We start from the raw sequence: 24,628 nt of genomic DNA, 5'->3' as shown, positions 1-24,628 counted from the left end.
TTTACAAAAGAACAAAATCAACAAATAATTACTTGACAAACTTAACTGTAGCCATTTACTTGTATGACGGCATTGGCTTTTTATTTTCATATATTATCTTGGCAATGAGTTGTTACATATGTATGCATACAATATACCTGGGGGAAATGGGAAATTGTGAAAGACATTAAGGTCATTCATTCTGTTGTCACCTGCATTCAGCCTCTTTTAGCTTCTCTCTGTCTCTCCTTGTTCTCCTCACCATTTTGCTTTTGGAGCCATAGTAAACACAGTGATTGACAGAGAATGCTGGAAGACACAGCATGGACAAGCCTTGTGTGGTCTAACATTCAATTGTGTGTTTTGGGAGTAAAGACTAATGAAACTTGTTTTCAATATTCATAATGGCCAATCACAAAACCACTTTGGAAGAGGGGATAGAGTTGAGGCTCAGATCCAGCCATTTTCCTCCAAATCAGGATTTTCTTTGCCACAACCTATCTACATGGTATTGCCACTTGAACTGTAACAATTACAATTATTGTGTCTATAAAAGACTCAGAGAATATAAAACAAACCGGATAGTCTTATTTTCCTCCAAATTTACATAAGAACATACATTTAAATGTGAGGTTAAACTCAAAATAAAGGTATTCCAGATGCTGATAATGGCACCCATGCAGAGGTGAGCCAATACTATCAGGTACAAGTGGCTGGCTGTGGGTGTGGGTTTACATGAACATCAGATAATTTAATGTTCTCCCACAGACTTTATCATTGTTAGGTTATAAAAGAATTGAGGAACAATGGAACTTCGTTAATCATCATAGTATCTTATTCAGAACCTAGTACAATGGTTGTATGTAGGAGTTACCCTAAGTAGGATGTCAATGAATAAATAGCAGCTTATTTAAAGCATGGAATTCAAATCAGATAAACAAGGATGTATGTCCTAGCTTAGCTCTGAAGTAGTTCCATGATGCCCAAATTTCTTAGCCTTTCTCCTTTTCATCTTATCTTTATAAACATTTACACATGCTTTAAAAAAAACTGCTAAAAAAAAGGAAACATTTGTCCATGTACCCATCATACAGTCTTATCAAATATTAAAGTGGTGGAGCAATTACTGAATGAGCTGAAGCCCATTGGTGTGATTCTGCCTGATCCTGCTTTCTCCCACTGCAGAAAGAAATTATTATCCTAATGTTTGTATTTATAATTCCTAGGCGTGTTTTATAATTTAACTACACACATGCACATCCATAAATCTTACTGTACTTGCCTTACACTATGTGTAATACAGTATCCTGTATGTATTTCACTTTTATATTGATGGAAACAGCTCAGAGCTGCCACGCTATCCTGGTCCAGGTGTATTGTATTTCCTTTCTTACGCCACAGAATGTAAACAACGTAACAACAGTGATGTTTGACTCCTTTGCCTGGACATTGATGGTGATCAGTTTGTTGAATGAATGAGTACAACTAAGGTTAAGATTTGAAATGCATGAAAATCTGAGTCTCTGTGGGATTCATATAGTAGTTGAATTCTACATTCATGTCATTGAATTGCTCTGTACAATATAAAAATAGTCAGTTATTCATTCCAACAAAGTGTTCAACACTGAGGTGAAGAGTGTTTCCTATATTAACACCCCTAGCAATTGGTGCATCCAAGTGGCATTGCTTTCAATGTAATCTTGCTAACCCTTTGTCTTTTAGGAACACTATGGCTCTCTGAAAGGTCTTACTCTTAGCTGGATCGGGGATGGGAATAATATCCTGCATTCCATCATGATGAGCGCAGCGAAATTTGGAATGCACCTTCAGGCAGCTACTCCAAAGGTACGAAAGCTCTCTGCCTCGAAACTAACCTCCTCTGAAATCAGACCCACATGCAGTCACCCAGTGACAACAGAGCTCTCTGCCATTCAAGGACAGCACAGGTGAGCCTGTGAAATGTATGTTATATTGTCAGCTCTATTAAATAGCTGTCTGGCCTCAGGAGAGTCCAATTTTCCATTCCTACCATAGTAGGTAGCCTTGACCTATGCCTGTTGTTGCGAGTCAGTGTTAAACATGTCTGAATCATGCCTTTGGATGACTTAATAGCAGCCATTGTGATGACTGGCATCCTTGTGCAGTATCACCACAAAGGCTCAAGAATGCAGTGCATCCGGCTAGCACAGAATTCTCCTTGCAGGGCAATAATTCTGTTCTTGTTTCTTTTAAAGACCACAGCTTGGTAAGAAGAAATGCCAATTCAATGTGCATGGCACTACACTAGCTTAATGTTTCAAAGATTAACTCTAGGGATCTTTGGGCTTTTAGATTTGAGTCTAGTGTGGCTGTGAAAATAATCCATGCATATTTCCTTGCCACTAGCTCTCGGAACAAAATGTGTAAGAAGCATGACCTTCTTCCACAGACCCTATGTATGCCCTTAGATACGCAAGAAACTGCTAATAGGTTTTGCTTCTGAAGACAGGAACTGGCTGTTTCACAAATAGACAGAGGAGGGAGATGTTATTTTCACCACATATCTTTTTATAGAGTTTGAAACCCTTAACACATAGATGCTTTATTTACATAATACTATAAATTAATAAGTACACTACTATAAAATATTCAGATACTCCTAGGAGAAGCCTTATGTAAGGAGACTCCAACCTCTTTACATTTTTACCTCTATAAAGGATAAAAAGTCACCCTGCAAGAGACTCAAACCAGTCCCAAAGGATACCCACCCCCCTGAGATGTTTAAAGATCCAATCTCTCCTGGATTGTTTTCCCCATTATGTTTTTCATTGGTTAGTAAGACCCTATCAAGAGCCATTTGTAGGAAAAATTCCCCCTAAATATAAAACATTTCAGAAGCAAAATCTTCATTTGTGGTAGAAGATAGAACTGACCCTCTCATTAAGGGCAATTCACAATTCTTACGCAGCAGCGTGTTTCTGATCAAGCGCATGCTTGCTGTCATCTCCAAAGCCACTGCTGTTCATTGAAAAGCTAAAACAGCCAAAGGTGAATATATGAGGCTTGAAAATTCCTCCCTGCTCCTGCTTCCTGAGCTTGAGGTGATTATTTGCCAACGACTAGGGACGTGAATTATACCCTGTTGACTATATGCTTAATTTCTACAATGAAAAAAAAAATACCCAATTCCTTGAGTTTCTTGTGCACTTTCCATACCCTCACACACCAGCAGCGATGTGTTAAGCCAAACACCCTCACAGCACACCCCACAGGGAGGATGTCTGTACAGGTGACTTATTAAGGAACTACTCCCAAGGGAAACTGATAAGGGACCTGGGAAGCAGATCAGGCAAAGGGAAAAAGTCTGAGCAAGGGGATTATTGATGGTGAGCAAGCATCCTGAAGGACTTCCGGGTGCTCAGTTGGGTGATTTGGTCCCCTCATGCTGTACCAGGCACAACCCCACACAAAGGAGCCTGAGCCCACAGGTGTGCTCAGGAGTAGAAGTAATGTCCCAGAATTGTCCCAATCCATTGTTAGGGACGTGGGCATTCATCTTTTTTTTTCTAACCAGTTATCAGTTGAGAGTAGCAGAGGAGGTCAGGTGGCAAATATCCTGGAACTTTTGGCAGGAAAAAGCAGTCTGGTGTCCAGAAGTTACCGAAGAAAAACCACAGGTGCTGAAATAAAGAGGTGAAACCAAACCCTAAAAGGGCATTTGACTAGAGCACTAGCAGTGTGTGGCCTCCTGCCAAAGCAAAATTAAATGACATCAAATGCTTTTCTCTGGTATTCTGGATAAATCTATTTGAAATAATGCATCCTGCTCTCTTAGTTTCCCAGGATTGTGGATCAGCCAGCTTTTCACTACCATAATGGAGTATATGAAACAAGCTACTTAGAGAAAGAACTAGATTTTGACTCACAGTTTTGCAGGTTCATAATGCCTTGTCGCGGCTAGCTGAGCCGGCATAGTAGGCACGGCGAATGTCCCAGCGAAAAGCACCGACACACGGAGACCATGATGGTGTTAGAAGTGCTGGGAGCCGACTCCCGGAGCCGTCTCTCCACAAGCCTCTTTATTACCATATTATCTCCTCTTTCCCCCAAGCCCATCAACAGGACAATAGGATGCCAATGAGTCTGCAAAGGCTAGGTGCTACTGCCATAGGCCCGATTCCTGAGTGCTCAGCTTAAGGAATGTAAATCAACTCCTCAGCCCACAACAATGCCTGATCACATCAGACATTAGTTCAGCTCTCTGATCAAGCTAGAAGATGGCTATGACAGAGAGTGTGCAGATCTTAGGGAAAGAAAGGAAGCTGAGGGAGTGACTGGGCCCAACCCTCAGATGACAAGTACCTTCAGAAGGCATGTCCCTAGGGACGTAGGACCTCCTTAGTTGGCCCCCAAAAAATATAGCTGACTTAAATCTCCACCCTCTTAGTACTCTCAGTTTGACTTTGGAATCTAATTGTCTGCGTGAGTTCGGAAGTCATACCTTATTCAAACCAGAGCAGGTCACCATAGCAAATCCCTGCAACCTGAGGCATGTACTTAAACTGACTGCTCACTTTATAGAAAGGGTGAAGCTACTATGCTGAAAATCCAGTTTTTTAAAGATGTATTTGATTTTTATTTGAACGGCAGAGTTACACAGAAGGGAGAAAGAAAGAAAGAGAAACAGAGAGAGAGACAGACAGAGAGAGAGAGAGACAGAGAGAGAAAGAGAGAGAGATTCCATCCACTGGGTCACTCCCCAAATGGCTGCGGAGACTGGAGCTGAGCTGATCCAAAGCAGGATCCAGGAGCTTCTTCCCAGTCTTACATGTGGGTGCAGAGGCCCCAGGTCTTGAGCCATCCTTCACTGCTTTCCCAGGCCATTAGAGAAGCACTAGATTGTAGGTGGAGCCTCTGGAACTCAAACCAATGTCCAGGGCCCGGCGGCGTGGCCTAGCAGCTGAAGTCCTCGCCTTGAAAGCCCCAGGATCCCATATCGGCGCCGGTTCTAATCCCGGCAGCTCCACTTCCCATCCAGCTCCCTGCTTGTGACCTGGGAAAGCAGTAGAGGACGACCCAATGCATTGGGATGCTGCACCCACGTGGGAGACCCGGAGGAGGTTCCTGGTTCCTGGCTTCGGATCGGCGCGCACCAGCCCGTTGCAGCTCACTTGGGGAGTGAATCATCGGACGGAAGATCTTCCTCTCTGTCTCTTCTCCTGTGTATATCTGGCTGTAATAAAATGAATAAATCTTTTTAAAAAAAGAGAGAGAAAAAAAAACCAATGTCCATATGGAATTCTGGCTCCGTGGGCTACGTCACCACACTGGCATCCCAAAATCTAGTTTTAAAGAAAGGATCTATATTAATAAAACCTATTGTTATATTTAGTTTTCATCGATAGGGCATTCCTTGGTATAAGATGCTTTTGGAAAAGCTTTACTCTGTTGAAGAAATGTATGGTTTGAACATTTGATTGCTTGTCAAAGACATTTTTATTAGCATCAAAGAAAAACACCTAGTATTAGGGAAACTCATTTAAATGATAAAGAAAAAACAATTAGTTAAATCTTGGTGGGAGCTAGAGTTTTAGAAAATTTTCTGGCAAATCTAATAGCAATTTGTGAGTATTCAGTTGTTAGTAGACCTTTAAAGATAAAGCTAGAAGATATAGTAAATGTAAGAAATATTGAAAAGTTTCCAGGGCTGTAATTATTTTCCCATCCTTCAACCAAGAATAAGTTACGTGTTCAGGAAACAAAGCATATGTATCTGTCTGTAGTCATTAACGTGTTCCATAAACTATCAGTGGTAATGATTCTAACATTTTTTGTAAGTGAATATTTAGACTGAAGTGGATTTGTTAGTCACCTTTTCATCTGGTTTGAGGATTTATGGAAAGGCCAATGAGTTATTTAGTGTTGAAAGCTGAGATGTGAGTCAAAAATCCCTCTCAGTATTCTAAGTCATGGCTCAGTGCATGCAAGGTTGGGTGATTTTCTAATTTCCAAATCTCTCTGTTGGTTTTCTAAGTACGTATTGATTCCTTCTCAGAGAATCATTACACTCAGGGAGTAAAACCCATTCTCTAAAGGGAAGGCTAAGTTTTCAAGGTAGGAGGTACCCGGGGTAATATCTAAATCTCTTCACTTGTGCGTACCAGGATAACTATTCACAACATTAGTTACTAAATTAGCAAGTCTTGGTTAATTACTTTCCCCAAATCCCTAAAAGCAAGATTCCAGAATTCACAGCAATTTGAGGGTAGCTTAGTCATTAAAGTGTCTGCAACCATCGCCATCACCATCTGTGTAGTTTGTTTTCTCAAGAAGTTTGTACTGAGAGAAGGAACTGTGGCAAACAGTCACGTGTAAACAAATACAATTTCAGATGAGAAAACCCGGACATGCTTGTCACAAGTTAGGGGTTGCCCAGGAAGCAGATTCAGACAGAGTTCAGCTTGTAGGATGTGCACATGACCTTGAAATCCACTCAGAGGAGAGAAATGGAGGAAGCAGGAGTGGGCAGAGAGAAAAGCCCAGCTGTGATGCAAGTCCTGCAACAGTCTTGGCCAACCTTTTGGGGGAATGGTCATTCAGACACATCCAGAGTTGGACAGGGGGGGTCAGGTTTTCATACTGTCCTGCCAGTCACTGATGAAATGTGGCTTGCCCTGGAAGGGTGTGAGACCTTGACTGAGACTGCTCTCTGCAGCTGAGTAGACCATGTTCTGTTCCCAACAGCTGGGAGAACAGTCCTTTCTTCATGATTATTCATGAAGGGGAAATGGGGTGTGTGGGGAGGGACATATTATCATAATGGCCCCACAGAAAATTAGCGGGGGTGGGGGGGACCCAACGTAAGAAATGCTAAGAATTCAGGAAAATCAGAAGGATAAAGTGGAGAGTAATTACGGTGCAGGAATTGACAAAGCTTGCCTACAGAGGGCCTGAAGGTGAGGCTGGCTTCCAGCTTGGAGGAGTTATTCTGCTGAAAATACCCAGGAGGGGAAAAGGAAGGATGTGTTCAAGGGTGAAAGGCTGTAACGGCAGAAAAGGGCATAACGTATTCAGAGTTGACAAGAAGATTGGCTTTCCTGCAGCAGGATGTTGAGAAGAATTGAAAGGGACAGTAGCAGGGAATGTGAGCTGGGAGGCTTGATTGTGCTTAATCAGCTTTGACGTAAGAAACAAGGAGTAAAGATTGAAAGCCTGAGAGGAAGCAATTTTCACTGCTGTAATCAGAACAGCTGGAAGAAGGGTGAGGCGAGGCAGTACGGCTCCTCAGGAAGGCCTACAATGATCTAGGGACTTTAGTTGCCTTCAGAATATCTCCTTACCAGAAGATAGAACCTGGGTGAGCAAATCAGGCAGCCAGAGCACAAAATTGATGTCTCTGTAGCCCTAAGAATGAGCGCCTCTTTACATATTTTTACTGTCTCCTTGAATTTTGTGTCTTGCCATACGTCGCTCTTCTCACTGGATTCTGACTGTACCCTCAGCAAGCCTTCCCAAACCAATACAAAATTGCAGTGAAAACTGTACTTGCATAAATACCAATCCAAATCAAGTGCCCTGTACCCAGGACTCTTGCTGGAAAATGCACAAAAATAAGCTGTGTGTTGGGGAGATTTGTAAGTATTTGACTGGTGGCCAGGGAAGAATCTTCTGGGGCAGGCATGGAGGTGGGCACATTTGAACTAACCTGAGGTGGGAAAAAAACAAAACGAGTGGTGCTTGAAAAGACTCAGATGGGATCCAGTGAGATGGCTCAGGCTAAATCCTTGCCTTGTCTGCCAGAATCCTGTATGGGCACAAGTTCATGTCCTGGCTGCTCCACTTCCCATCCAGCTCCCTGCTTGTGGCCTGGGAAAGCAGTGGAGGATACTGGCTCAAAGTCTTGGGACCCTGCACCCATGTGGGAGACCTGAATGAAGCTCCTGGCTCCTGGCTTTTGATTGGCTCAGTTTTGGCCATTGCAGCCACTTGGGGAGTGAATGGAAGCTCTTTGTCTCTGTCTCCCTTTCTCTGTAAGTCTGATCTGCCTTTCAAATAAAAACCAAATAAATCTTTCAAAGGAAAAGAAAAAGAATCAGACAAAATGCATTCAGCTATACAATTAAAAATATATTCCTCTTACGCTGTTAGGGGAATAAGAGGCGCTACCAAGAGTTAAAAAAACCACTGACTATTTGTTTTTGTAACTACAGAGGTGAGTGATAATAACAGCAAGCTGGGGAAATGAGTTGCCTTTTAAATTCCAAAAGGCACATTATAATTGGAAATTCTAGATGTGAAAATAGTATTATAATGAATATGGTTGGGCTACATCTTTCCACAGGAAGGCTCTTCCGAGCCAGCTCTCTGCTGATGGCCTGGGAAAAGCAGCAGAAGATGGCTTAAGTTCTTGGGCCTCCACCCACGTGGGCGACCTGGCTCAAGCTCCTGGCTTCTGTTTCTGTCTGCCTCAGCTCTGGCCATTGCGGCAAGTGGGGAATGAACCAGCAGATGGAAGAGCTTTCTTTGTTTTTCTCCTTCTCTCTGTAAATCTGCCTTCCAAATACTTTCGTTAATGGAAAAGAGGAGAGGAAATATGCCGGAGTCCAGCTCCAGCCGAGAGTTCGGAGCTCGAGAAGGGTGCGTGAGATAGGCGTAGAAAGAAGAAGAGAGAAAGAAAGGAGAGACGGACCACTAGGATTCCTTGATCATTGTGGACCCTGCAAGAAAGCTGTCCGCTTTATTTATACAGAAGCAGTACAAGGTTTTCTTTTAGGGGCATTTTGACATAGCTTCAGGGGGGCACAATTTACAACTTCTTGAGAAATGATTGAGGAAGGATCCCACATTCCTTGCTTATCTTGGTTTGCCAGTCTTCATCCGCTCTCCTCAGGTCTGGGCTCTAACCTAGGCGCCGCCTGTGACAACCAGACCCCTACCTTGAATTATGTATGGGTTAGTAAGTCTGGGGTCTTGGTCTATGGGGATTACGGGCCATTGGCACTAAAGGCCATTAGGTCAGCAAGCTCACACAGTTTGTTATCTGAACAAGTAAAGCAAGAGTTATAATGGCGGAAAGAATTGTAATTAGCAATGAGCCAAGTTTACTCCATTTAAGTTTCAATTCTGCAATGGACAAGTGAGTGTTTCCAAAGACAATTCTACAAATTGTTTCACCTCAAGACAGGGCATTATCCATTCCAACGTTGCAGCCAAGAATTTCTCAGTAGACAACACATCTTATTCAGTAATACACTCTTACTACAATTCTTATTCTACAACTATCCATCACTTAATGTGAGGAATACATCAAAAGAGAAAAAAACAAAGATCTAAGACAAAAGGTTTCAAACATTAAGTTCCTCTACAACTGCAGGTTCTACAACCTCATAAGTGATCAAACAATAATCAAAAGTATATCTTTATGATGTTAGTGAAATCAGCCTATATTTCCTCTAGTTAGAAATTATGAAAGCAGCTAAAGCAACTACAGTTTCTATGTTCTAAAGAGTTGCAAGGACAGGCTAACCCTTAAGGTCACAATAACTATATTTTTTGCCTTAGCAGGATAGCCTTTAGGGTCCCAGTAACAGGATAGCCTTTAGGGTCACAGTAACAAAATAACTTTTAGGGTCCCAGTAACAAGATAGCTTTTAGGGTCCCAGTAGCTATATTTTTTGTCCTGACAGTCTTAACCCATACCTCCCATCATTTCCATTAGTTTGTAAAATTCTTATCAAGCCATTTCCCAGAAAGCATGCTAAATGTCCGGGCCAGAATTTATGGCAATGGGTAGGTACACAATAAGGTGTCTGGAAACAGCATGGGCTTGATTGTACTCCTGTGTGCAGTTAAAGGCCCACTCACCAAGACATTATCAGTAACATTAACTCTCAAGCTGATATTACTTGCCAAAGCCATCTCACAGGGGCAAACAATGCCTCAATAGATTACAGGATTCTTAGTGGGGTGCTTGAGTGTCCATACAAAAGGGTGGTGAGACTGCATCAAGGTGGTCAGAGAGAAATCCGCCGGGCCCTGCCAAACAGCTGGAAGCTCCCTGGGCCCTGCCATGCAGGGAACTGTTCTCTTCACACCTTTGTGTCATTCACACCTACTGCACGGACCCTGGCAGAAATATTTTTGAGAAGAAAATGGTGCATGTATAAGTAAACACATGTGTTGAAATTGCCTAAATAACAGTTAACTACTTACTCCTTCAGGGTTATGAGCCGGATCCTAGGATAACCAAATTGGCAGAGCAGTATGCCAAGGAGGTATGTTTCTTATTTGTGAAACTATAATTGCCTTTCTCTATCCCCTGAGATTGTTTAACTGGCATGCTTCTATATGCTAGAGTGGTACCAAGCTGTCACTGACGAATGAGCCATTGGAAGCCGCGCGTGGAGGCAATGTATTAATTACAGACACTTGGATAAGCATGGGACAAGAAGAAGAGAAAAAAAAGCGACTCCAGGCTTTCCAAGGTTACCAGATTACAATGAAGGTACAAATTGATGCCTCTCTGAAGGTTCATTAATTCCATTCTTAAACGCCAGAACCACCTCATCACTTAACTCACTTTGAGGAGAGCAGACTGTCCTTGCATATCTTATAAAGGACTCATTAACTCTATTCCTTCTCTTTGGAAAGACACTTTTGTGCTGGATGGAGCAATTCAAAAGCCAAGCTTTCCTCTGCCACAGCCAGCCACACAGGTGTCAGAGTGCTTTGCTCTTTGCCAGTGCAGAGACTTGCAGTTATTCCAGATACATGCAACTCCTTCTGGTTTCTCCCTTAAGCAAAGCCCCATAACTAAGCTTCTTTGAGCAGTCCTCGCCTTTATTTTCTAATGCCCCCTAAATGCACTTCAGCTTTGCTAACTCCTGCTGGGGCATTCCCGGGGGGCTATCATTCAACCTGATGCCTTCCTGCGCACTTCTACTAAGTTCCCAGGTGGCATGATGCTGTTTGTTTCAGGACCACATTTTGAGAATCCCTGTTCTGGAAGAGGTCTGCCCTAAAATGTCAGGTGCCTACGGAGCTTTGTCAAGAGAACAACCAATAGGCTTTGATAGTGAAAAAGACTGAGCAAGTACAATACATATTTTATTGATAAATTAAGACATAAATAGAAGTCCCTGACTATTACATGTCAAATAAAATGAAAGTCTTAAAAATAAAAATGAAGGGAGAGGGTGTGGGTGGGTCGAAGGGGAACTCCCTGAGCCTAAGGAACTGTATCATAGAAATATATTTTTAAAAAGTAAAATAAACAAAAAGAAATTTGCAGAGATAGCCATGGCTTAACAATTTGACATGTTTCTTTGCAGCCCTTTTCTGCACATTCACCTATATAAGGGTACATTTAACAGGTTCATGGAGAATAGGAGGGTTTTTTTGGTACCAAATTTGTTTTGGTGCAAAAATTGTTTTTGATTCATACATAGAAGCTGGCATTTGCTACAGCACTGAGGATGCCACTTGGCATGCCAACATCTCATGTCAGAGTGCCTGACTTTGGATTCTAGCCCTGCTCCTGATTCTGCGCAAACAGGAAGGCAGCAAGTGATGGGTCAAGTACTTGGGTATCTGCCACTTATTTGTTAGACCTGGACTGGGCTTTGGCTTGGCCCAGGCCCAGTTGTTGGGGACACATAGGGAATGAAGCAACAAGTGAGAGACACACCTCTGTGCAACCATTTGTCTCTCTGCCTTTGAAATACAAATAAATAAAATTAGCAAAGGAATCTATGCTTTCTTAATAATATGAATATTCCATGACTTTTAAAAATATTTACCTTTCATTGGAAAGGCAGATACACAAAGAGAAGGAGAGACACAGAGGAAGATCTTTCAGCTTCACTCCCCAAGTGGCTGCAACAGCCAGAGCTAAGCCGATCTGAAGCCAGGAACCAGGAACTTCCTCTGGGTCTCTCATGCAAGTGTAGGGTCCCAAGGCTTGTGACCTGGAAAAGAAGTAGAGGATGGCCCTATTCTATGAGCTTTAAAAGACCCCTTATAAGAATAGATTTCAAAGTTTTTTGCACCAAAATAAACTTTTAGTTTTATTCCAGTTTCCGTACAAATTTTGAAACACACTCCATACATGCCTTTGCATACAACTGTTGATCTTTTCATAAATAATATTTAAGACATATTGTTATGACTTACTTCCTCCATCCAGCAAGTTTTATATATTCTTATCCACTAATTTAATTATTTTTCATTATTCTTTTGTGGCTGTGTAGAAATTCAAACCGTGAGTGGATGTAATTTATCTCAAATATTTCATATTGAAATTAGGCTGTTTCTCAGAATCTAAATTATAAGCAATGCTGCATTGAACACCCTTATATATTTTTTGCAAGTCATCAGTAGAAGCAAGATCCTCAAAAGAATAATTTCTGTGTGAAGTGGTATATACTTTATAAAATATAGGTGATGCTGCTGAATTTCCCACATACAATGATGAACAATTTGTACTCCTCCAACTGTATATTTCTTTCTCCACATACTCTCTCTTCTTAAATGTTATTTGCATTTAAATTTTGTATAAATCTGGAAGTATGCTATTGGCAATTTCCACTTCTTTGTATATGCCTTGCTTTCATATTCTTTGCCAATTTTCATTTCAATTTTTTATTATTGACTATATAATCTCTTTATATATGATGGCTGATCCCTTGTCATATATGTGGCAAATGTTTTCATGAAACTATGGTTGACCTACCTATAGTTTACCCATACTTAATTTCACCAATATATAGTATTTTTCTGTTGTTGAAATTAAGGGTGTGAACAATAGTCATTTCACTGATATGACAAGTGTAAATGTCATCTGTCTTGTATTTTAGAAGTGTCATGTTCTGAATGTAGAGCTAGGATGAGAGGTAAGACACTATGAAGTACAAAAGCTGTAATACTGAGGTAAGAATCTATAAGGAAGTATAGAATTGGATCTGTAAGTGGAAGATGGAACTGGATAGGGAAATGCAACTTTAAAGGAATAATTATTGAAGACAATGAAATCTGCTACTGCATCTGCTACCACATTTGCATAGGAATGAACTATCTATTGCATAGTGCCCATACTTGTTTAATACATTCTATGCTTTTTCCAAAGTTATTTTAATCGTTGTCAAAATTTTCTTCAAATGCAAAAAAGCATTGACTTGGAGATAAACTCAATAAAAATATTGCCGCATCAAAGCAACTTTTTTACATTTTGGAGAGCAATTGGTGATTGTGTTATCAGCCATGTGTTATACTCACAGAGGTCTTTACTGAAGTGTTCACTATCCAGACAGAATACTGAAAAACTGAGTGGTTTAACTCGCAGTGATATTTTAGCTAATCAAAAAAAAAAAAAAACTATGAAATTGTGAAAGTCGAAATACCATCTATTCCCCCTGCTTGCTTGAAGTCAAAGCCTTCCCTCTGACCTTTGTGTTACTCTGTGTTCAGCTCCAGTCCCCGTACATATGTTTTTCGAAATACTGAAGTGGGCAAGTATGACTGCCATGTACAATGATCGTGTCACCATCTCTTTAGACTGCTAAAGTTGCTGCCTCTGACTGGACATTTTTACACTGCTTGCCCAGAAAGCCAGAAGAAGTGGATGATGAAGTGTTTTATTCTCCACGATCACTGGTGTTTCCAGAGGCAGAAAACAGAAAGTGGACAATCATGGTAAGCAAGAAACAGGGCACAGGGGGTAAAGGCGAGTTCTCTGTGTACTCTAGCTTGGTTGTTCTTGCCTTTGAGTGAATCCTAAGCAGCCATGAGTAGCCAATGACATTATTTGCTTGTATGGTATGTATTTTTTTCTTGAAAATCCTTGGTGAATAATTATCACTCATTAGTATAGTATTTTTTCATGGAATAAAATGTAGTCCCTTCCAAATAAGCTTGTATTAATCAAAATTCTTATTGCCCTCCATCAGCCTGAGCACCAGTCACCTCTGCCTAGTGACCATTATAAACTATAATTTTTATTCAGAATCTCTTTGTGCATGTTTATGCAAGCCCCTAATTCAGTGCCTGATACAAAATAAATACTCAAAAAAAAAAAAAGAAAGAAAGAAGCTCTCCTACCCTTCCTCTCCATTATCTTCCTTCCAATCTTTTCTTTAGGAATTGGACAGATATAAATGGGAGAGACAGACTTCCCCCATCTGCCAGTTCACTCCCCAAATGGCTGCAATGACCAAAGCTAGGCGGCCTGGATCCCAGAGTTAGGAGCCTCCCCCGAACCTCCCACATAGGTGCAGTGGCCCAAGCACCTGGGTGATCCTCTGCTGCCTTCCCGGGCCGCTATGCAGGGAGCTGGACTGGGAGTGCAGCAGCTGGACTAGAACCTATGCCTTCTTAACTATGTGAATATAAAAGAGAGAAAGAAAGAAAGAAAGAAAGAAAGAAAGAAAGAAAGAAAGAAAGAAAGAAAGAAAGAAAGAAAGAAAGAAAGAAAGAAAGAAGGAAGGAAGGAAAGAAAGAAAGAAAGAAAGAAAGAAAGAAAGAAAGAAAGAAAGAAAGAAAGAAAGAAAGAAAGAAAGAAAAGAAAAGAAAAGAAAGAAAAAGAAAAGAAAGAAAGACACAGTCTGGCTCGCAGTTCTATGATGCCTGTTACACCTGTTACAATGGATATATGGTGTTTAACCCAGAGAAGGTGAAGACTGGACTCTGAGTGGCACCTGAAGGAGCTCTAGAAGCCCTTCAGGAAGGGTGACGTCCAGCAGTGCTATTCAAAACACTTCAGTAATCACACCATCCTCTCCACTCTGCACAGACCTTTGGATCCCTTTTTTTTACGAAGGAAAACAAAAACAATCCTTTTCTTCCCGCCCCCAAAGAGTGGTACTCTGCTGCTGTAGGATTCCTAAAACTTCAGGTAGCTTTCTTCCTCCTCCCACAGATTTTACTATGGAGCTTAAAGTAAGCTAAAGGCAGCCTGCAAAAAGAGTTGCTACTCAGGGCACTAGTATCAGCTGACTGTAAGTTCATATGCCTAGCGCTGTTGCAAATGTGCTTTCTAGGATGTTAGGGTTATACTTCTCTCCAAGTTAGGATGGCCAAGTAAACTACAGAGTACACAGATAAACAACAAATTTTTAGAAAAACAATAGCAACTATTTTTTTTAGTACAAATATAGTCTGTGAACTTTTTGAACACATTTACAGTAAAAAAATTTGTCTATAAATCTGACTTCCCAATAACAATAAATAAGCTTCTATAGGTTGCAAATAACCAAAACATACTGTAAATTGAAGGAGCTGGGATTGAGAGGGATTGTCGCCCTCCAACAGATAAGCCTAACTTTTCACTGATGACTGGGCAATCCAAACATGGCCACCACCATGACATCTCATTTCAACTCTCTGATGCCCTGGTCTTGGGGTGAGGCTTGGGTAAGCCTGTTGGTTATGCACATATGAAGGAACTTGTAAGAGAGTCTGCTGTGGTACAAAGCATTTTAAAGTCTGTACTGCTGGAGGTCATCCAACAATTTGTGGAAATGTGGATTATTTTTAAAAGCTATACATGTATACATGAATGTCAGATTTTTCACCAAAATTTGTGTACCTTATATTTTCTTTTTCCACCAACTTTTAAAAGTTCTCTCATGTTTGGGTCAACCCCTTGACATTCTCTGATGCCCTCCTTCCAGTGTAAATATTATTTGATAAGTGTTCCCTTACTTTCTTGGGAAAACATTTTAATTCTGGATTTGTAAAGCTGAAATCTAGTTCCCGTTCTGCAGGTCCCAAAGCAGACAGTGGTTAATGCTTCTCCATTTCTTCCCTCTTGCGTTTTCCCAGGCTGTCATGGTGTCCCTGCTAACAGATTACTCACCTCAGCTTCAGATGCCAAAGTTCTGATGACAGGACATTTCTCAAGAGAAGGACACTGTTCTTCAGTGATGGAATGGACGAGCTTATGGAGAAAGGAGAAAAGAATGTAAGACAGAAACGAATTCCTAACGTGTGGCGTAAAGGAGCTAGCTGCATGGTAGTGCTTTGCCATGGTGAAACATGGCTGGAACTTAAGTGCTGAGGTGCCGTAATACTTGGCTTGATTTAAATTCTAATTTACAATTTTTCTGAGGTACATTTTGGTATCATATTAATTACTGTGCACATTTGTCTCAAATACACATAAAATACTATGTTCATAACGTACAACATCTAAGCTATTAAATGTAATCTTGGCTTATTACCTTAATAAATGATCACCCAGGCTAATTTATAAGTAAACACTTAACAGGCATTCAGATCTGTGAGCTGTGATTATATGTTCCCCAGGACCAAGAAACAAGCCAAATGATACATCCTGCACATGTGGCACAGCTTTCAGACCAATAAAGTAGACAGATACTCACTTATGAATGCCAAGCATGAAATTCTTAGAAAGTAGCTATTACTGTACCCAAAGTCTAGATTCACTCCCAGTCATGGGTGCAAAGCCAGGGCAGGTAGGCGCCTCTTTCAAGATCATGTGCCTCTTCTTGTTATTGAATACTTAATGTTACAAGTCAAAAAGAAGCCTTTGTTATCAAGTGTTGAAACTCTGGAGACCCAGTCAGGTAAGCAAGTTCCATTACAGAGTAACATCTTCTTAGCTCAGGTTCTCCAAAACAACTTCCCCACATCCGCGTGCTTCTCCTACATCTACTTATACCCACACTGGATGTTTTCCTGAATCCACACCTTGCTGCATTTTAGCTAGTCTTTTCCCTTCAATTGTTGTTTGGAATAATCAGAATTTGTATTATTGAATTATTCTTGTGTATTTGGAATTTGATTTCTCTTGTAAGTGAATAAAGCTTGTATTGTCAAATTGTTATATAATTTGACAAAATTTAGTTAGAATGTTAAATCACCTAAGTGGAATTTGAAAAAAATTAATAACACATTTTACAAAATTTTTTTTTAAAAAATGTACTTCCTTTATATTCCAACTCTACTATTAGAAGATGATTTCCATGTTGGTTGAGTGATAATCTTCAGCAGATACTATGGTTTAAATGAGGAAGCAAGCAAAAATTAAATTTGCAATGAAGATGCAATAAAAACATCTTGTGGGAGAAAAACAGCTCGTGATGTTACAGGGAAAAAAATTAGTTCCCCAGTATGTGTCAAGAGTGACTTTTATGTCTATTATAATTTATTGGAAGCACTTATGAAAGAAAGAGTGGGATTTAGTGGAGTGTTATTTCAGCAGAGAGGGTGGGGATGATTTTTCCAGAAGGTATCAGATGGGTTGTTCAAATTCATCCTCAAATTTCCTTCATTAGAAGGACCCTGCCACCTTACCACATGATCCCTCATGGCAACAAAATCTCATCATTCTCCTGGTCATTTTTAAATCAGATGCACAGTAGAGCCTTTTTCTTCAGTCATCTTTTTTGCCAAATGTAATCAGCTTTTCCTCAGAAAGCCTCAAAGTCTGCTTTTTTTAATGTGCACACAATTTGACTTCATTCTCAACTCAAACCTATAGATATGTTTTTCCTTTCTCAACTTTTCCTCTTTAGCCAACACTGCTTACACTGTCAGGAAGAAAGAAAAATGGAGTCTTTTCAGTTATCTGCCCTATATGCGAGCTTCCTGTGGCTGTGTTAACCACTTTAGCAATCCTCCCACTCCAGTGAATTCCCTGGGAGGAGGCAACTGGCTTCTGATCCAGCCCTTCACACCCTTACACCTGAGAAATCAGCAGAAGATGACGAAAGTACTTGGGCCTCTGCTACCTATTTGGGATACCTGGATGGAGGTCTTCTCCTCTCCTCTCCTCTCCTCTCCTCTCCTCTCCTCTCCTCTCCTCTCCTCTCCTCTCCTCTCCTCTCCTCTCCCCTCCCCTCCCCTCCCCTCCCCTCCCCTCCCCTCCCCTCTCCTCCCCTCCCCTCCCCTCCCCTCTCCTCTCCTCTTCTTTTTGCCTTTCCTTATTTTTCAAGAATAAAAGAATTTGAGGGAAGGGCAGCTCGATCACTCAATTGGCCAATCATGCACCTGCAACCACCAGCATCCCATACGGGCTTTGGTTCCTATCCCAGATGCTCCATTTCATATCCAGCTCCCTGCTTGTAGTCTGGGAAAGCAGTCGAGGACGGCCCAAAGTCTTGGGACCCTGCACCCATGGGGCAACCCGGAAGAGGCTGCTGGCTCCTGGCTTCAGGTCAGTTCGGCTCTGGTCATTGTGGCCACTTGGGAAGTAAACCAGGGGATCTTTCTGTCTGTCTCCTTCTCTCTGTAAATCTTCCTTTCAAATAAAAATAAATAAAGTTTAAAAAAAAACAATTCCCTATAGGGCTGGTTAATATGCAAATTACTGAGCCCCACACTCAGGCTTCTCTGGAATGGGGCCTGAGAATTTATATTTTTGCAAGTTCCCAGGGTAGTGAGGCTGCTGATCCTAGGACCACAGTCTGGGAATCACTGATTTGACACAATTCTCAAGACTGAGATGTTTTCATCTCCGCATCCATAAGGTGCCACTGTAAAATATTCATACAACCCAGATCATCTCACTGTTGCTTTGCTTTCTGGGCACTAAGACTAGGTTTTGTCCCTCCACTGCTATGGAGCAGCTGTCTAATCCATTCTCATCTGTGAAATGGGAGTAGTATCATGTCACAGAGCTGTTTGCAGGATGAAATGAAGTAATGAAAAATTGTAGGTTTAGAGTGGATGCTAAATAAATATTAGCCCCTCAGGGATAGGCTGCAACATCCACTGGCAACAGCTCGAACCAGATGCAGACCAGGCTGGGCCAGGCTACAGTATGCGCTGGCAAATGCTAAGGTGAGGCAGACCATACCAGACCGTGTTGTAGCACCCACCAGCATACACGAATCCTGGGAGGAGGGGGGTGCAAGCCCAGTGGGGGGCAATATGGACTTCCCTGCTGGGCCACTGCTCCCACTGGTGAGTGTGAGAACTGGGACTGGGGACAGACCAGGCCAGGCAGGGCTACAACACCTGTTGGCCTGCACGTGAACTGGATTAGGAGGAGAGCCAGCTTGGGCTAAACGACTGTATCCACTGGTACATGCAGGAGCCAGAGTAAGTGCCCGCTGGTCGGGCTTTGCTGCAGCATCAGCTGGCAAGTGCTGAGACTGGGGGCAAATCCTGTCAAGCTAGACTGCAGAACCACCTGGAGAGTGCAAGATCTGGGTCAGGCAGTGGGCCCAGTAGGGAAACTGTGGGCACATCTCTAATGGGCTGCAACTCCCACTGATGAGCATGAGAATCAGAGCTGGGGGAAGGTCCAGTTAGACAGGCAGTGGCACCCACGGGCGTAAGTGTGGGCTGGATAGTGGGGTTGAACTAGGCTCCAATGCCCATTGATGTGTAAATGAATTGAATGGATGTGGGACAGACCAAACCAGTTAGCTTCACATACCGGTATGCACAGGAACCAGGGCTAGGAGCAGTCCTGGTGGAGGTTATTGGGGGGTCACTCTGACTAGGCTGCAGCTCCTGCTAGTGTGTGTGAGGTCTGAGTGTGTGGTAGGCTGAGCCACAGCATCCAGCATCCATTGTTTTGCTTAAATGATGGGACTGGAGACAGAACTGACCCAGCAATTGCAATTACCAGTGTGTGTGTAGGCTGATATGGATGATGAACTGAGCTGGAACCTGTACATACAAACACACAAGAGTCAGGTCTGGAATCGCATCAGACAAGGCTTCTTTAGGGACCTTCCCTCCCTGCCACCCACTGAACAGCTGGACTCAGAACTCTAACTATGGGGAGAATTACAGGATCTGTGGTCTGACTGTGGAATACATGTGTCAGAACTGGGCCTCCTCAGTGGATAAGACAGAGCAGTGGATGGCAGGCCCAGATGCACATGGAGGATATGGCAGTCCACTTGGGTCTGCAGAGGATACCTGATACCATAGCAGAGAAAGGAGGGCAGAACAAATTGGTCAATTACCCCAGCCAAGCACTAACAGCAAATATCTGGGCAAATGGAGACTCTAAATTGGACTATGTCAGCCAATGGACCTCGGAAGCACTTCCTCATCCTTGGATTGGTGAGATCGACAGCATATCAGAACTATTGAAACCACTTAAACAGACCCCTTGAAGCATGCTCCACATTGGGGACCCTGGGATGCTGGGTGGCCATTCCCGATCCCCAGGTACTGGGGCAACTGGGAGGCTGGGTGCGGCTTCTCCCCTTATCTCTCTGCTACCCCCAGATACAGGAAGCAGGAATAGAAAATTTGGAAACAATGGTCTCATCCAATTTCCCCTGATCCTTCTTCACATTTCCTTCCCTGATCAACTATGTAAACTTCATGAAAAATAGAAAATAAATTTTAAAAATTATTCATCCCTGGCATATTTTAGCTTCTTATGAACAATATATTCAATGGAATAGTACGTATTTTACAAAGTACAAAGAAATACGTAAGTCCCTTGTTTTAGTCCTGATTTCCTTCCCCCAGACACTGAGAGTGCCTGCTGATGTGGGAGACTGGAAGGGGGTTCAATTAGTTTGCGCCTGATATTTTGTTTTGGTTCCAATTTTAGTATGCATGCTGCCAAAGCAAGCCACTGACATTTTATATTTGTACAGAATCAAACGTTTGTGGGTATCTATGAGGAAGAGTGACAAGGTGAGACTGAGTGTATGTTCTAAGTGATGTGTAGCAAGAAAACCCTACATGGGGAATGGATGGCAGGGAGGCAGGTGGGTGGTCAGGAAGAGCAGCATGAAGATTCTTTTAAAGGTTCAAGACCAAGTTGACTCAGTGGCAGGAATAATCATGCAAAAAAATTTAAAAATCAAAAAAAGAAAAAAATCAATGGAGATTGGACTTGCTGACAGCAGAAAATGAGGGTCTCTGCTAAGCTATGTTACTTTTGTGTCAATCGATCCAGTCTTGCTCATGATGCTGCTTCTAAGACGGCAGAGCATCCAGAATTCAACAATGGACCTCTGACTTGCAGAGCAAGTGTTTTCAAAAGCCCTCCTGGCTACCTTGGCTTAAGCCCTCTTTCAATTCTTTCATTAAAAAAAAAAAAAAAATCTGGCTTAACTAGGGTCATGAAGCTAATGAATCATTCAGTGGTCCACAACACAACAGTCACTCAGACACTTGTCAACAATACCCTTCTACTGAGCAGGACTCAGCCTCAGTCACCACTCCAGGATCCCTCTTGGGGAAGCAGGGACTACCCCACCACCTGCACCTCTGCTCAGCAGAAAGTAGCCATGGAAACTGTCCCCACGTCTCCCTAACCCATGGTTCTTGGCTGTGTAACACCACAACTTTTTTCCCTCCCTCCCTCCTTCCCCTTCTTTATTTTCTTGTTTTCTACATATTTTTCTATATATGGTATTCGATTTGTTAGAATCTGCAAGGCCACTAGGGGTCTAAATCCCTAAACCACATGAAACTGGGCACAGATGTAAATAAAGTCTAGTTTCATCTTTATTGCTGCCACACCTGGGACATTCCAAACTGCTAAGACAATGCACTGTCAGCTTAGCAAGGAGCCTTTCTCAGATCCCCCAGCTATCTTATCAGGGTCGGAATAAGCCTGACTTCAAAGGCTCGCGGCCTCAAACGTCCTCCCCTCTGTCTGGACAGGCTCGACCCCCACTCTCTCCAACCGACTTCCCCCATTTGGTCCTTCTAAAATAAGCTAATATCTACTTGAAAATAAAATAATCAAAATAACAAACACTGAAATTCTCTTCTGGGATTAGCAGAACCCAGCCACTCACGCCTCAGTTGAGTCATTTCCCTCTCGGAGCTGGTTTATAAATATGCTATTCATGGGAGTGAACTGACGCTTTGCCAACGCCAGAGCACGAAGGCCAACAAATCTGAAAATCCAATCGAGGTCACTGAACCCTCTGCTTTAGAAGACATAATGGGAACATATGGGCATGTGAAATAAATCAGAGGCATCCAGCAATTGTTAGGTTTGGGATCTAGCTGACAACAGGGGGAAAGGGTCAGGACGAACTCCTCAGGGTTTATCAGCTTTGAGAACAGAGCTGCCTCAAGGACAAAACCTCCTAACCTCTCTGAAGGCAGTGGTTCCTCAAAGTTTGCCCCCAGAAAATTTTTACTTCTATAATTCTTATAAACCATGAAGATTCAAAAAGATTTTGTTTATGTGGGTGTTAGTTATTTAAAACAGTTTGAGTTCTAGTTCATACGATGTTACGATATTTTACGCGCAGCTAATTCCCGCAACCTGGTTTCTTTACCGTGAGCTGAAAACACCGGACCCAACGAGGTATTTTAGGAGGCTTATTCCAGTGCAGAAGGAACCAGGGCGGGGGAGAAGGCAGTGGAGATCGGCCGGAAAAGGGGAATGGGAAGGGAGGCCGGAAGGAGAAGTGAGAGCGCCACACCTGGGGGCATTTTTGTCTGCAAGTGTGAGAGCAGCCGCAGGGGATTGGTGCTTGCAGGTGAGTGCCTAGGGATGATTGGTGAGTGGGCGGGATTGGGGAAGGGGCTCCAAGATTGGGGGTGGGCTTCTCAGGTGGAATGCTGGGTTACATCCGATTGGTGGATGGCTGGACTGGCGCCAATTTCCTGAGCTGTGAGGAAGAAGAAACGGCGCTGGGTCCAGGGAAGGATAGTCGAATAACCCGTTACAGTGGGATTTATCTATCAGTATATACCGTGGTAGAAAGCAAACCTTAGAAATATAAAAATGTATTTCTTCATTCATTTAAAACAATAACAATAAACTCATTAACATTAACGGAATGACACATTTTCATGAGAAACAATTATAATTTTTATTTTTTTTAAGATTTATTTTTTTATTGGAAAGGCAGATATACGGAGAGGAGGAGAGACAGAGAGGAAGATCTTCCATCCTAGGAGAGACAGAAAGGAAGATCTTCCATCCGATGATTCACGCCCCAAATGACTGCAGCAGCTGGAGCTGAGCCAATCCGAAGCCAGGAGCCAGGAGCTCTTCCGGGTCTCTCACATGGGTGCAGGGTCCCAAGGCTTTGGGCTGTCCTCCACTGCTTTCCCAGGCCACAAGCAGGGAGCTGGATGGGAAGCGGAGCCGCCGGGATTAGAACCAGCGACCATAAGGGATCCCAGCGCGTGCAAGGAGAGGACTTTAACCACTATGCTATCACACTGGGCCCACAATTATAATTTTAAAAGGAAATAAAGTAAATGAATAGAATGGCTGTCGTCATATGCATCTTTTGCACATGTCTTCATTGCCCACCTCAGTGGAAGACAGCTGGATTTATGTCAGTGAGGAGATGGGATGCATATCTTCTTTTGCATTCCATCTGTGACAGCATGCTCCTTTGAAGTGACTTTGGCCTCACACTGATAAGTTGCTGGTAAAGGAGAAGCACTAGCCTTTTCAGATAATAGTGAATATTCTTGGATGTTACATTGAAACTGCACGGGTGATAGGTCAGTGGAGTAGAATCTGAAATCATATGAATGAACTTTGCTGCATTTATGTTAACTTTCACATCTGTTTTGCATTTGGAGTGCGTTTTCTACCCTAACTCATGATTTCCCATGGGTCATTTACAGAATATTAGTTGAATGAATTTTTCAGCTCTTCTAAATCATAGCACATTTTATTACATATGATCAGAAAATTGCATTTGTCAATATCAACACTGATTTCATCAGAACAAAATATTTAGTAATTTTTTTATTTGAAAGACAGTTATCAAGAGAGAAGGACAGACACACAAACTTTATATTCATTGGTTCACTCGCCAAATGATTGCAATGGCCAGAACTGGGCCTGTCTGAAGCCAGGTGCCTACAGGCAGAGGATTATCCAACTGAGCCATTGGGTCACCTCCCCCAGTGGGGCGGGGCGAAGCAGGGTCCTTTTGTGAAGCAGGGTCCTATATTGTCTTCAGGGGTCCAAAGGAGGAAGCTAATGAACAGAACTCTAACTACTCCTTTCTGATTATAAAGGAACAACTGATCTTATTCTTATTTTGTCTGTAATATTTAATTAACAGCTCTCCGAAAGAAGATTCTGATGTAAAATAAAACATCTATGATTCACTTTTTAAAATATTTATTTCATTTTTATTGGAAAATCAGATTCATAGAAAGTAGGAGAGACAGAAAGAAAAAAATCTTCCCTCTGCTGGTTCACTCCCCAAGTGGCCACAACAGCCGGAGCTGAACTGATCCAAAGCCAGGAGCCAGGAGCTTCCTTTGGGTCTCCCACGTAGGTGCAGGGTCCCAAGGCCCTGGCCCATCATCTACTGCTTTCCCAGGCCACAGCAGGAAGCTGGATGAGAACTGAAACAACTTGGATATGAACTGGAGCCCATATGGCATCCCAGTGCAAGCAAGGTGAGAACTTAGCCCCTAGGCTACCACACAGGGTGCCTATGATTCACTTTTCCAAATCAAATCTGAGCAGCACTAAGTAGATAAAGTCCGTGTTAAGATCCTTTTATAAACAAAGATAACTAAACCACTGGAGTAAAAAAAAATTTTAAATTCTGTAATAGTTATATAAAAAAATAAGTGAGTGTGATTTAACACCTAAATTGAAAAACAAGTAAGTTATCTTTTTTATTCTTTGCACGCTAAGACAGTTTTTGGAAACTGGTTTATGCCAGGCATTATGGTAAGGTTATAATATTTTTATATTTTTATTTTAAATTTTTGAATTATGTGGTACAAT

General features: G+C 42.2%; 1 protein-coding gene across 1 annotated transcript in view; it reads left to right on the top strand.

The window, feature by feature from the left end:
- OTC (ornithine transcarbamylase) overlaps positions 1-15,979 on the top strand; it is a 56,618-nt gene extending 40,639 nt beyond the window's left edge. Inside the window, exons 6-10 of the mRNA XM_058658611.1 lie at positions 1,702-1,824; positions 10,179-10,232; positions 10,313-10,462; positions 13,510-13,647; positions 15,775-15,979. Coding sequence (XP_058514594.1) covers positions 1,702-1,824; positions 10,179-10,232; positions 10,313-10,462; positions 13,510-13,647; positions 15,775-15,834 — 525 coding nt within the window. The 3' untranslated portion in view covers positions 15,835-15,979. The remainder of the gene's footprint in view (positions 1-1,701; positions 1,825-10,178; positions 10,233-10,312; positions 10,463-13,509; positions 13,648-15,774) is intronic.
- The last annotated feature ends 8,649 nt before the right edge of the window (positions 15,980-24,628 follow it).

This window comes from Ochotona princeps, chromosome X, assembly GCF_030435755.1.
Source record: "Ochotona princeps isolate mOchPri1 chromosome X, mOchPri1.hap1, whole genome shotgun sequence".
Taxonomy (NCBI): domain Eukaryota; kingdom Metazoa; phylum Chordata; class Mammalia; order Lagomorpha; family Ochotonidae; genus Ochotona; species Ochotona princeps.
This window is presented reverse-complemented; position numbering and strand designations above follow the sequence as displayed.